The 12,885-nt window shown below is 39.2% G+C and overlaps 1 protein-coding gene across 2 annotated transcripts in view; it reads right to left on the bottom strand.

Moving 5' to 3' along the window:
* Positions 1-369: 369 nt before the first annotated feature.
* SLC24A4 (solute carrier family 24 member 4) overlaps positions 370-12,885 on the bottom strand; it is a 95,121-nt gene continuing 82,605 nt past the window's right edge. For both annotated transcript variants that reach the window (XM_075103744.1, XM_075103745.1), the window contains exons 13-17: positions 8,186-8,352; positions 5,831-5,945; positions 3,103-3,215; positions 2,393-2,458; positions 370-621 (exon numbers count right to left, since the gene is read on the bottom strand). In XM_075103744.1, the coding sequence (XP_074959845.1) occupies positions 469-621; positions 2,393-2,458; positions 3,103-3,215; positions 5,831-5,945; positions 8,186-8,352 (614 nt within the window). In that variant the 3' untranslated portion in view covers positions 370-468. The remainder of the gene's footprint in view (positions 622-2,392; positions 2,459-3,102; positions 3,216-5,830; positions 5,946-8,185; positions 8,353-12,885) is intronic.

The raw sequence follows: 12,885 nt of genomic DNA, 5'->3' as shown, positions 1-12,885 counted from the left end.
ACTTTCTGGTCCTGTAGTTGAGATATTTTGACGGAGCCAAGAAAAGTTCTAAACTTTCCTCTTATTCTTCCATAGAAAGTAAATGTCAAACCAAAAGAACTAGAAAGATTTTTCTCTCGTCCTCTTGCTAACGTTGTTGGTGGTGGTTGATTGTCTGCAAAAGGAGAATGAAAACCGCAGTAGAATGTCCCAGAAATGGGTCATTTTAGAGTCCTGCATCAGATCCACCCACACATCTTTCTGACTGAGCAGCAATATCCAGAAAGGAGGAAAATGCTTTGGTTGCCTCGAGCTAGCATGATAAAAGAAAGGTATGCTTTCCTTCCACACAGGTAAAAGTGCTTGTTAGCTGATGAAGCAGGAACAACACTCAAATTACTGATGGAAAGAAGGTAGAAATCTGAAATGCCTCCTGTCATTTACAGCACATGTAATCAGAAGAATTGCAGTCTCTTTCCCTATTGTGGTTTAAAGTTCTTCTCGGCACATAGGGAAGTTGACAAAGGTGAAGACATTAAATTCTATCAATATAGAGAAACACAGGAAAATAGCATAAAGAAACAACACGTAGATGCCTAATTTCCTGTCAAGTTTCCACTTATTTACATGGATTCCAAACACCTGCAAGCAAACAAAGTGTTAGTTAATTAAGCCTCGAAGGAGACTTTTGGAAATAAACATTACAAGCAAGAAATTAGTGTCTTTTGAATTAGAAATCCTGAACAAAGATAAAAATATATTGTAAGTATTTTATAGATCAAAAAGGCAACATTTGTTTTTCTGATCAAGAAGGAATGTAAAAGCCCAAACTAAGAACTCAAACCCTGCCCTGACTCTCAGATGTCCTGAGATCCTTCTACAAAATATTAAATGAACCTGTTTTAAGGCCCCTTCACAAGACCTTTCATGTAAATGAGAAACAGGCCCCCTAGGTGCTCAGTTTCAGTCTATGGTGCATTTTCAGAACATCAGGCATGTTCTAGTCAGGCAGCACTCATTCATTGATTCAGTATAAAGTAAAGGAAGGCACTGAACTACATGAATGCCTCTCCCTCCACTGTTCCCGTTACAGATCCTCTATGTCCCAGTAGTACACAAGCACCTAATGTTCATTCTTCCAACAGCTTCAGAGGAGGTGCTTTCTTTGATGTTTTGCTCAGCTCCAGAACTAAGGGGAGTTACAAGCTACAGGCCGCAAAGCAACGAAGTCCTCATGAAGTCATCTATTTTCAATGGTGTTGAGTGCCTCTGAATTATTACTCATTTTGCTCAAAACTCTCCATTGAGTTTTGCTGGGAGGGCCTGTTCAAATCAGGGTATCCAGCATAACAAATGATACAACAATAGATGCTTCGAACTCAGGTGCTACAGCTTCTGCTATGAAAAGACTCTTCAGAAAAGCATGAACAGCTAGCATAGTAACACACCTGCATAATCCTCCCATTTTTTTCCAAAGTGCTGATTACCAATATGCATGCAGCAGCATCAGATACAAATATCTACAGAACATCTTTGTTGGTTCACAGGCACTGTGCAGCATGGCAGAATTGGGGATAAGAAAAGATAGGCTCCCACAGCTTATGTATCAGGTACATTAAGAAGTTAGCGGCAGAGTGAACAGCCCTGGTCATTCTATCACTTAAGTCATGCACAGGTGATGCAGAGTTTTGTAGGACCTAGTCATGCAACAGTGTGAAATATCCAGTGACAAAACCCTCCTCTACACAGTCTCCACAGATGATCAGCGAAAGACATTAGTATAAGTGAATATTTTTATACCTTTGGGATTTGCTTCTTCCCACAGAGGGTTCCCTGGGAGTCAGCAGGATCAGACCGTAAGTACCAGCAAAATTGACTTTTGAAACAGAATTATTGTTTCAACTTAACAAGCCATGCGTTACAAGGGTAAATATCTTATGTTGAGTGACATTTAGCATGCCTGTTCAAAGTCCTGAGGTTCACAATCCTCACAGACTAGCCTTCATTAAGGGTTTTGGCTACAGCACTTCATTAGTCCAAGCTGGCTCTGGAAATCAGAGACAAGGGCAATGGGTGATTACCTGGGTCTTGTCACAACATAAAGTACAGACAGGCCTGGGGTATGCAGCTGAACACAGGCACACAGGTGTATTATTGGATCCCACAGTTTCAACATGGCCACTGAAATCAATGGGACCTACATGTATCCAGAATCTCTTACATGAAATGTCATATTTGAGTCCTCACTGAGGACAATGTTAGCTCTTGAACTCATGGTATTGCTAGAAGAATGATACTTTACAGGAATCAATGCTTTGGGGATAATAAGTATTGCCATTTTGTCCTTCTATAACGTGTAAATACCCATTAAATATTTTGCAGTTGGAATACTTGGACACACTCAAATACTTACAGTAAGTGCCACTGATCCTAGCAAAAGTGCAACTGAATAGACCAGCCCTTTGCTGTTTATCTTAACCTGTGGGAATTAGATAGAGAAGAGACCTTTAAAATGCTCAGCATATAATAACTGTGCTTTGGAGTTATTTACACTACAGATCAATTTACTGATCTATGGTCCACCTTCTGTTTTGAATAGTGACTGACTTACACATTTTAAACTATGCAAATCCCTGACAGATTTATCAAAATGAAGAATGGGACGATTAAGGAATCAAAACAAATGTATAAGTAATCCCACCTCCGTAAAAACAATTTGGCATTTATAATGGATTTTATATTAAAAGATCCTCATGAGAGAGAGATATGCCATTATGCTCATCTTACAGACAAAAATACTAAGGTACAGGGAGACAGGTGTGCTTGAAGTTGTGTAGTGAGAAAATGACAGAGCCATGAATGGATATCCATGGCGCTATTTTTCTTCTATACACTATAACGTACTGCAGTTGAGAAACTCAGAATTAATTGCAGCTTTTGGAAGGAGAATTGCTGCCGTAAGTCCTGGATCCTTGGCAAAGAAATAATACCTTATTTAGCAAACAATAACATGCTCAGCGGATTGTTGGCGTTTTTTTAGAATTTTATTTGCATGCTTTCTTTTTTAGGATTTTTTTTTAATAGACAAAAAGAACAAATTAAAGATTTGCCAAGTATACATACAGTTGATCCACAATCAATCACCATGGTCTGCAAACCCCATGGAATGCCAAGGCCCACCAGAATGTCAAAGACATTGCTCCCTACTGTGTTGGATACTGCCATGTCACCGAGGCCTGCAGAGAAAAAAAACAAACTCTTGGGTAAAAACAAAGTATAGGACTGTTACTTTGTGTACTAGAAGGGAATGATCTTTAGTACTTTGTGTACTAAAGGGGAATGATCTACACTGATCCAAGCCCCCTTGGACTGGCCAGAGTATCTGAGGTAGGGAGACAATTTCCATAATCTTTGCATGACTCCTGAAAAAAGTACCCAAATAATTGCACAGTCCAACTACATCCTCCTTGTGTCTTGGAGAACCTTTGCTGGGCGTGTGTATCCATTCAGCACCCAAGTTCAATGCCAGTTAAAATAACAAGTCTTATTCTAGGTAGCTGCAGCCACAGGGAACCTGGAGATTATGTACTGGATTTAGTTTGTGGACAGGTGGCCTTTATCTCATGTGAATGATGAAAAGTGATCCTGGAAAGAACCCAACCAGATGTTACTCAAAGATATCAAGCACTTCTGTGGGGCTTAATCAGCACTGATAACACTCCAGGAACAATAAAATGCTACAGGAAAGGAAAAATAAAAGAGTGAATGGTGGTCAAGTCTGAAGGCATTACTCAAAATCGACTAATGCTCATCACTGCTGGCATCTCATTCTGCACCAGTGTCAATGGGTGTGAGGAAGGCATAATTCTTCTCTGTCCCTGCTCACTTCCCTTAGGCACTGGCCTAACTATCGAATCACTTCCACAAAGGGAATACTGGAAAGGAAGAGACACACTGACGTAAATGGGACACATCCCACAAATACTTTGAGAGTACAGAGTGGAGACAGACACTACCATACCACAGCATCTTCTTGCAGGAAGCTGCTGAGAGAAAGGTTATGCTTTGGATCCATGTTATGGTAGCATCCATCTCTACTTTTTAGATATTTGTCTGCAATCTGTCAGTAAACATCTCTCTTGAATCCAAGGAGTGCAAAGTCCCTGTACTGTCTTTGAGAGAATAGGACTACTTTTTGCCAAGCTAGCGCTTACCTTCACTTTCAGAGGAAACAAACCCTACAGTAGTTTTGCCTAATGCTAAACCATAAGTAAACTAAAGAAGCAGTCTGTTAATTTTAAAATGTAACACATTTTCCTTCTGCTCTTGCAAAAGTCTGTTCACTTTAATACTATCCATGGAAAACTAATTTAGTAGGAAGTCCTGTAAGAATCCTGAATACTTTTTTGTCCTGCTTTTTGTGAGACTTTCCTGCACACGACAAATAATGAAACCTGGAAAATGGAATATTTTAAATATATAATTCTTCTCAATCGAGCAACATTTAACAGCACTTGTGCTGGTTTTGGCTGAGAAGGGGTTAATTCTCCTCACCGTGGGGGGGTCAGCTACTTTTCCAGCTTCCCTCTGCCAGGTGGCGGAGGGCTGGGAGGGGCGGGGCCATGGTGGGGGCGGCTGACCCCGACTGGCCAATGGGATGCTCATTCCATACCATGTGACACCATGACCAGTATATTAAGGGGCGGCAGTTTGTGGCTTGGGGGTGGTGTGAGGTTGGTGGCTGTGTTGTGTGTGGTTTGTTTTGGTGGTTTGTTGTGCTCCCTCCTTCCCCCCCGGGGTTTTGCGCCTCTTGTTGTTCTCCTTTACATTGCGTTTCTGTTGTTGTTTCTTTTAATTATTAAACTGTTCTTATCCCAACCCACGAGCATTACCGTTCTGATTCTCTCCCCCATCTACTGGTGGGGGAGTGAGCGAGCGACTGTGTGGGGCTGAGCTGCCGGCTAAACCACGACAGCACTACTCATCTCAAACTACAAAGGTGGGGCTTTTGAATACTTAATTTGTCACTTCAGAACCCGCGTTCTTTGCCCAGTGATGCGTGCTGGAGATCTCATTATCTGGAAAAAAAGACTATGGGAATTGGAATAGTGGAAAAGAAAATTAGGACCTTTTTTTATTCTACTGTAGTACAGGATATCACACTGTCAGTTTTAATGGTTTTCAACAACAGGAAGAGATGTGGCTACAGGTATTTCTCAAGTGAAAAAGGAAATGTAAAGAGCCTTAATCAAAACTTAAAGATACATGAGAAAGTCTTTGACAATTTCAGCTGGAAAGCTGATAAGGACATAGCTGACATTTACCTAAAACCCCTCCAGTGTGGCTATCCGTATGTCCCAATGGGAAAGAGGTCCTCATCTGGATGAGAAGTATGCCTGGAGCAACATCACTTCTGCCAGACCCTCTTAAACCACTTCACATCACTGGGCTCAAGAAGTCTTTTAGAAATCAGTACAAGTCTTACATGGACATGTGTTGGTCAGCATATATTCTTTGATGTAGTTTTCCCCAGCTGATATTCCAGTTTTGTCTAATGCTTTTATCTTTTTACCCTGACTGATACATACCATACATGGGATAGCTGAGTGTTGAATGACCTTCTAGAATGCTAGGGTGTGCCCAGTCCCAATAAGCAAAAGATAACAGGACAGGGATTATTTTTTTGGTTCACAATAATTAGCAAAGTGTTTTGGCTTTTAATGAGGCTGTGAAACAGTAAATATAAAAGAAAAAAAAAGAATAAAATTGCATTGAGGATTTGTGTATATGGAGGAAGCAAATTAGAGAGCACGTACATAAGATTGCAGTTGTGCTTCAGCAGACACAGTACCTTGTCTTGCTACTATTAAGCTGGCCATGCAGTCTGGGACGCTTGTTCCTGCAGCTAGGAAAGTAATGCCCATGATCACATCTGGTATCCCAAGGGTGTACCCAATCACAGTCACCTGAACAGTGAGGAAAATAGATTAATCTATCATATTTGGAAAGTCTCCTCATTCTAATGTAGTTGTGGCATACTCTTAACTTTAATTTCTGGTGTGGACCGTAACAGGATTAGATTCAGGATACTTATCCATGTCTGCAAATTAAATTATTGTGGAATAATCAGCCTAAAACCAATGCTGTGAAAAGGAAAAGTACTTTGGGTCATATTATTTAACATTTTATGAGCAAACAAAAAGCTCAATTTTCTCTACTTCTAACAGGACATAGAAATCTTTTAAAGAGGAGCACAGACACAATCCAACCTGTGGGTTTTTTTTTAATTATTATTCCCAAGAATGGCAAGATTCTCACTGATTCTATTCTCAAAAGGACTGCAACCAATTTATATTGTGATGTAGGGGCAGAGATATAAAGAACTTATTCTATGCCAACACATGAAGAAGGAACCAGTTCCTTGCACGACTTCTGATATAATCCCAAAGTGAGCAAGACTGGATATATTGTTCCCTGAGAGTCCAGATGCAGCTTTAAAAGAGCTTAGGAAATGGCTGATGCTTGTAGCAGAGCTCTTGGAAAGGACAGGGAACTGTATTTAGCTAGAACATCAGAAGGCGGTTGAAAAAGCATCAAGAAAAAAGGCTGAACAGGCAGCTGAAAAGGAAATAGCCTTGTGAGAGTGAGAAGACTGAATCAGGGACAGGCAGCTGCTTCCCTGCTGAGCCTGCTAATGGTGGCAGTCTTTAAGGCTCTGTGTTGTTTTTTTGAAACAGTTTGCCAGTCTCTTACATGAGGAAAACTGGACCCTTTGCCAAAGAAAAGGTGTATTTTAGGGACCCACTCATAAACCTTATTCTCAGGGGCAAGCTGTGGCTCAGAAATAGGAGCGGGCATACTTCCCCTGCTGCGAGTGATAATGGGGTATTAAGGTTTGGCTGCCTCTTAAAATAAGCAGTGTTGCAGCCTTCATGAGCACACCTCTCATTTGTGAAGGGGATATCTACAGATAGAACCAAGGTACAGAGCATGGCCTTTCAAAGGACATATAGTATGAAATGAATGTGTGGCTTTGGCACCATTATGCCAAGAATGAGTGGCTGCAATATGAGTTTCTCCAAAACAGTCTATGTTAAGAGGAAAGAGGATTACATTACAATGCAAAACTTACATAGGAAGTTGCAAAAAGTATATAGAAAACAGAATCTTCCATGAAAGGAAACATAAATATAAAGCAGTTCGCAAGTGCATGACACATTTGAGGAAGGTAGAGACGTTCTCCACCCAAAAAAGATTTTGCAGGTAAGAAGCTCATGAATAAAAATCCTTCCATATGTATGACTAAAAAAGTATATATATGTAAATATATATGACTATGACTGTATATACATGACACTACACATATTCCAGTACGAAACCAGCTGAAGGTTTCTTCACTATATTTTCCTCTGAAAGGAAAGATGGGCATATAAATTCTTCAGTGGCACATCCTATTAATCTTCCAATTATAGGCATATACAACTTTTTGGGTTTTCATCTTTTAGTGTAGAAAAAGGTAACTTTCTATACTTCAAAATATGGCTAATTTTTCCATCACAGAAACTATTTGAGGAGCTTTCCTATTCATGCCTCTTCTCTGACTGAAAACGTAAACTTGAGAAACTGAAAGAGGGAAAGAAAGAAAAAATAGGAACCGATTCAAATCTTCAAGTAAGCATGCTCCTGAACTGACAATGTTTTACAGACATGCACCTCATACACTGCTTCTCATAGATCTAGGGCAAATGGAGACATACCAGCAATCATAATACTCTTCACTAAGAAGGATTTTCTTGCTTTATTCCAGTCTGCCCAAGGTGTTTTACATCACTTCTGAGTCTTCAAATTATGCCATTCATCTTTTGTGAATGTTTCAGCATCAGACCCTGTAGCCAAATTTCTAAAGGTGTCTCAGCTGCTGAGAGTTAAACATTTTCATGTAAACTCCCTTTTACTAGTAGGATGTGGATGTCCACGTTCTCTTGAAAATCAAGCTGGAACCTTCCTGTACTGTATTGGGCCCTATACAGTAAAGGCCCAATTCTTTGTGCAGAAAAGAGCAGCAGAAAGCTAGAATTATAATAATTAGAGTATGAGCTGAAGAGACTGCACTACAACTACATGCCTTTCTTTAATAAATGCACAAAAGATCTATTTTGAGATGCACATTTCACTCAGTATGGAGAGTCCTGTTGCATGCACTTACCATCCACACCATGAAGTAGGAGAACAAGGCAATCCAGAGAGTGGATAAGATGAATGTCACCATAAAACATCTCTCCCACCGTGGTTTGCTGCAGTTTGGAATGGTGCAAAAGAGCACGAACATCAATGGCCATGTCAAAATCCATTTAATTTTGTTCATTTTTCCATCTACAGGACAAAGAAAGGAAAGAACCAGCTTAGCTTTCCCATCACTATCCCAGGTCCAGTTACACCTCTCTGAACACAGCAGATAATCCCAGAAGGATGCTTACAGCTGTGTGTGTCAGCTCGTTTTCCAGTGTACCTTTCATCTATACCTGCTCTCATCACTCAGCGAAGTTTTGCATGCGCATCCAGAAACTTATAGTCAAGTCTGCCAAGGTCTATGTAAATCCATGAAAGAATTACAATGATTTAAAAGCATGGCTGCTTTTAAAACCAAAATTAACGGTCATGTTTGTTGCTCTTTCAAAGACCTATATTACTATTAATCCAAAATAAAAAAAAAAAACACACCACAAAACAAACAGAACCAAACAACCTTTTAAAAGGGAAGATGGAAATCCTTGTAGTGAAAATAACCCATACCTTCTGTGCAGCAACAGAAAATACTTTCACAGAAAACCAGAGCACAGACCCAACCTATGAAAATGACAAACTTGTTTCACATGCCTCAGTCTGGTCACTTGGGCAGAACTTTAAACTGGTACTTGGGAGATCTAGACTTGTTAACTCTCTCCAACTGCATATAGCGCTACCTTGAGATGGTCTCTTATCCTCTATAAAAGGAAACTGAAGATAATGACTTCCCTTGTACAGCTCTCCAAAACCAACTGGTGAGAAATACAAGAGAACTGTCATTAGTGAAGACAGGTACACACCTTCTCATTTTTTAAAAATGTAAAGTGTTGTTAATGAGCATATAAATCTTAATACATAAAAGAGAATTATTTTATAATTGGGCCATAAATAAATGGGGCATTTATATTTCTATGTTTCATGAGGTATCTTGCTAGTAGGATAACAAATTTGTTTATCAGGCTAAACCAGATTATCACAGCCAACAGCATGGTGGTTTTTGTTTGGGTTTTCTTTACATTGCTTTAGAATTATGCTAGTAAGGATTTCCTCCATTAACTGATAACAATATGCATGAGATCTAATAAAATATGCCATTTTGAATAAAATGGTTGATCACATTGAAGAAAATTCCCAGATACATCTTCAGTGAAGTTATTTAGCTAAATTATAAAGGGCAGGTAATAGTCAGTGAAAGCCTCTACCAATTTCACCAGGAATTTTCTTTCAGCAAAGACACTGGGATTTAGGATTTGTTTAACGGGAGTTTCTGTAAGTGAATTTAATTAGACTGAAATCTGTTCTCTGGATCAATGTGCAGTAGATGCAATGAAATTAAATACTAAACATTTAAAAGTTAGTAATACTTTTGTAATTTATGAGGCTACTTACTAATCTAATTTTACTTGGTGACTCCAAATGCATGTCTTCATTAATTTACTTCAGTATGCATTCTATACTAAATTGTCTTGCCTAAGTTATGAATCAGCTCCTTAACTTGAGATTTCCTTGTGAATTCTGAGATGCCATCAACCCACCAGGAAACCTTAGACTAAACTTGGCTCTTTATTCCCATTTAGCTTGTGGCTGTGGCACTTCTAACACATAAAACTACAGAAGTCTTCTGGGGTCAAGTCTAATTCTAGAATTTTACATGTCACTGGGGATCTATTACAGATTTTACAGGAAAAATCTGCTATACAGATTTTTAACACAGTTATCTTTTATTTGTTCTGTCAAGAAAATGACATTTCTTAGCTCACATCTCACTTCAATTCTGTTAACAAGTCTGTAAATATCCTATGGTAATTTATAACTCCCCCTGTTTAATTTGTTACAGTTTGGATCATTAAAAGACTCCTGTTAGTTGATTTGTACTCTTTGTCTACCCAAGTTGCTAAGCTTGGTTCAGAGTCAAACAAGTCAGCATGGCCTAGGCCAGTAATTTCCTCAGTACATAATTCCAAATGCAGGGCGAGTGGGCAACAGTTTGTCAGGAAAAAATTATGGATCAGATTCTGATCTGATGTGGGTATAATCTCACTGACTTCAGTGCTGCTACACACAGGAGATTCAGTCCCATTTCTCTTTTCGGTAGCATGAGCATAAGAAACAAAATTGCCAGGAGAACAGAGAATAAATAGATGCACCCAGCCTCTGCTGGGGAATATATATCTTGTCAGGGATCCTGTCTAGTGCCATGAATTACTTAAATGCTTAACTCTGAGAGTTCACAGTGCCTTACCACCGGCATTGGTATGCTTGCTCAGTTCCAAGAAAACCAAAATGTTAATGGAGGAGGACTTGCCATTCCCTTATCTTTGCTCCGTTTGAATGGATGTGTGTCAGATTAAAATCCCTGGCTCTATTAGTGGTTATACTTCATCCACACAACATCATCAGTAAGAACTGTTTTTTATAGCTAGATGGTTTGTGGAAGTGACATTTGTATTCATTACAATGCAACTAGGCTTGAGACTTCTGGGAACAAGAAATGCATGTGATTCTGGGCTTTCTTGGGTTAACAGAGGATCTGTCTGGCCATTTACCGTTAGCCTGGTGTTTAGTTCTGAACCACCATGGCCAAAGAAGCCTACTTGACTCACTTTACATTGTTTTCTCTTTTGTGCCAGAATCTGCCAGCTTTTATAAACTTCTGTATAAAGCCTTAAGCGTATCTGGCTTCGGTTCTGCTCAGATGATTTTCTTCAGCTCCTACTATGCTGGGTCATAGAATTTGTGTAGCGCCCAGTGCTAAAGAAGTCTACTCTTATTCTGTAAGCTTGGCAGTTAAGTAAGAATTTAGTAAGTAAGTTTAGCAGCAACCTCGATAAAGTTAGAATTCATTTCCTCAGGAATGGATGACTGCATTCATTTCACCTGGCTTCAATGAATGCACAAACAATATATAGCTTGAAAATTTTTATTTTTAAAATTTCTTTCGAAATTACTTCTTGAGCTGCTCTATTGTTTGGTTTTTGACCACCCACTCTAAAATAATCATTATAATGATTTAGTGATAAATATGTTAAAACTGGGGTACGCTTTTAGTTCATGACAAATTGTTTTATGATTGTTGCTTAGCTCACTAGTACATCTGCAAGGAAGAAAATTATCATCTTCATCAAGGCTATTATTCAATACAGAGATGTTCTGCAAAAACAAACAGTCCCATTACAAGGCCTTAGCTCAGCTGTTTCAACAGCAGAACAAGGCACTCCTGCGTGCCCTGGGTCTGAAGTCTCCTGCAGCAACCCACATAGCTGAGGAAAGGTGTATTTTGGTTGTTGGACCTCCCATGACAATAATGAAAGAATATTGCCTTATTACAGAAAGCACCATGGGTTTATATTCTGTTCACTTTGCCCTACTGTGAAAGAAAAATATGAGGGTTTTTGCATGAAGTTGGTCCTCCTACTTTATACATGCATTTTTCTGCTTCTCCAGATATCTTGAAGCCAAGAATGCCAAGTATTTCAGAGAGGTATCATTACAGGAGAGCCTGATTACAAAGTTTCTGAAAACAAAGCAGCATCCCTACAACAAAGAGCCCTTTGCTAACTTTAAATATATTTCTGGGGTTGTCATCTTTCTAGATGTTTTGCTCACAGTAATTACTTTCACATACAGGTACTGTCCTGGTGAATGAAGTCAACAACACACATTACAGCACTGGCAGGAAAGGAAGGGTTCCTTAAGGTACTAAAGCAAGTGCCTTTTTACAGGAAAAATACTGTCCTATTCGCAACGTTCACAAAGAATTGAGAGGAGCTCAGTATAAAAGTATGAAACTACATTTCTGTTTTCATTTGGATCAGGAGCGTACCCTTGAAGTAAATCTCCTGATTGTCCCCATTGACTGTATTTTGATTTGCAATTTTACTGTATTTTAGTTTGCAACACAGAGCAGCCTTGCATTGCACCAATGTGATTCCCTTGGTATAAAGCTGAACCAGAGGCACAAAGTCCAAGGTGTTCCAAGTAATAGTGGGCGTTTAGTCCTTGGGACCAAGCTAGAGCTGGTCTGAAACAGAACTTCCAAACACATATAATGTAGACAGCCTAAGTGTCCCAGTCAAAAAGTTGCATAGAAAACACTTTTGCTGAGTTTAGACGGACCGGAGTCTGCAACTACACCATCAGGAGTCAGATTTAAGTTACTGTAGTTAGTTAAATGTGATAGCTTTTCCACTTAGTCTTCCCTTTAAAAGTGTGGCAGTCAGGCACAGACCACTGCTCCGCACATTAGCTACTTCAGAACATGCCTGAACCTTCACATGTGAAAAAAGTATCTCCTTACACAAAGCAATTAGTAGCTGATTGATCTAAAAAACCTGTAACATCCCTGAAAAGCATGAACCTAACTGGCACACAGGATTTTTCATAACTGTATTGTTATAAATCCATATAAATCTCTAATTTAAAGGAACTTGAAAAATGGGAAAGGTTTTATCTAATTTAAGTCTACCTGCAAAATGAGAAAGCCTTCCTGGAGTTTACTACCTATTTCTATTTTTCTGGGATTTTGCTTTTGACAATGGTAAACTTAGAAGAAAAATAAGGCCTAGGAAGATTATTGCTGCTGATTTTTTTTTTGTGCTCCACTTTTTCATTTTTAAATTC

Source organism: Phalacrocorax aristotelis, chromosome 9 (assembly GCF_949628215.1).
Source record: "Phalacrocorax aristotelis chromosome 9, bGulAri2.1, whole genome shotgun sequence".
Lineage (NCBI taxonomy): Eukaryota > Metazoa > Chordata > Aves > Suliformes > Phalacrocoracidae > Phalacrocorax > Phalacrocorax aristotelis.
Note: the sequence above shows the minus strand (reverse complement) of the source record. Positions and strands in the feature narration are given on the sequence as shown.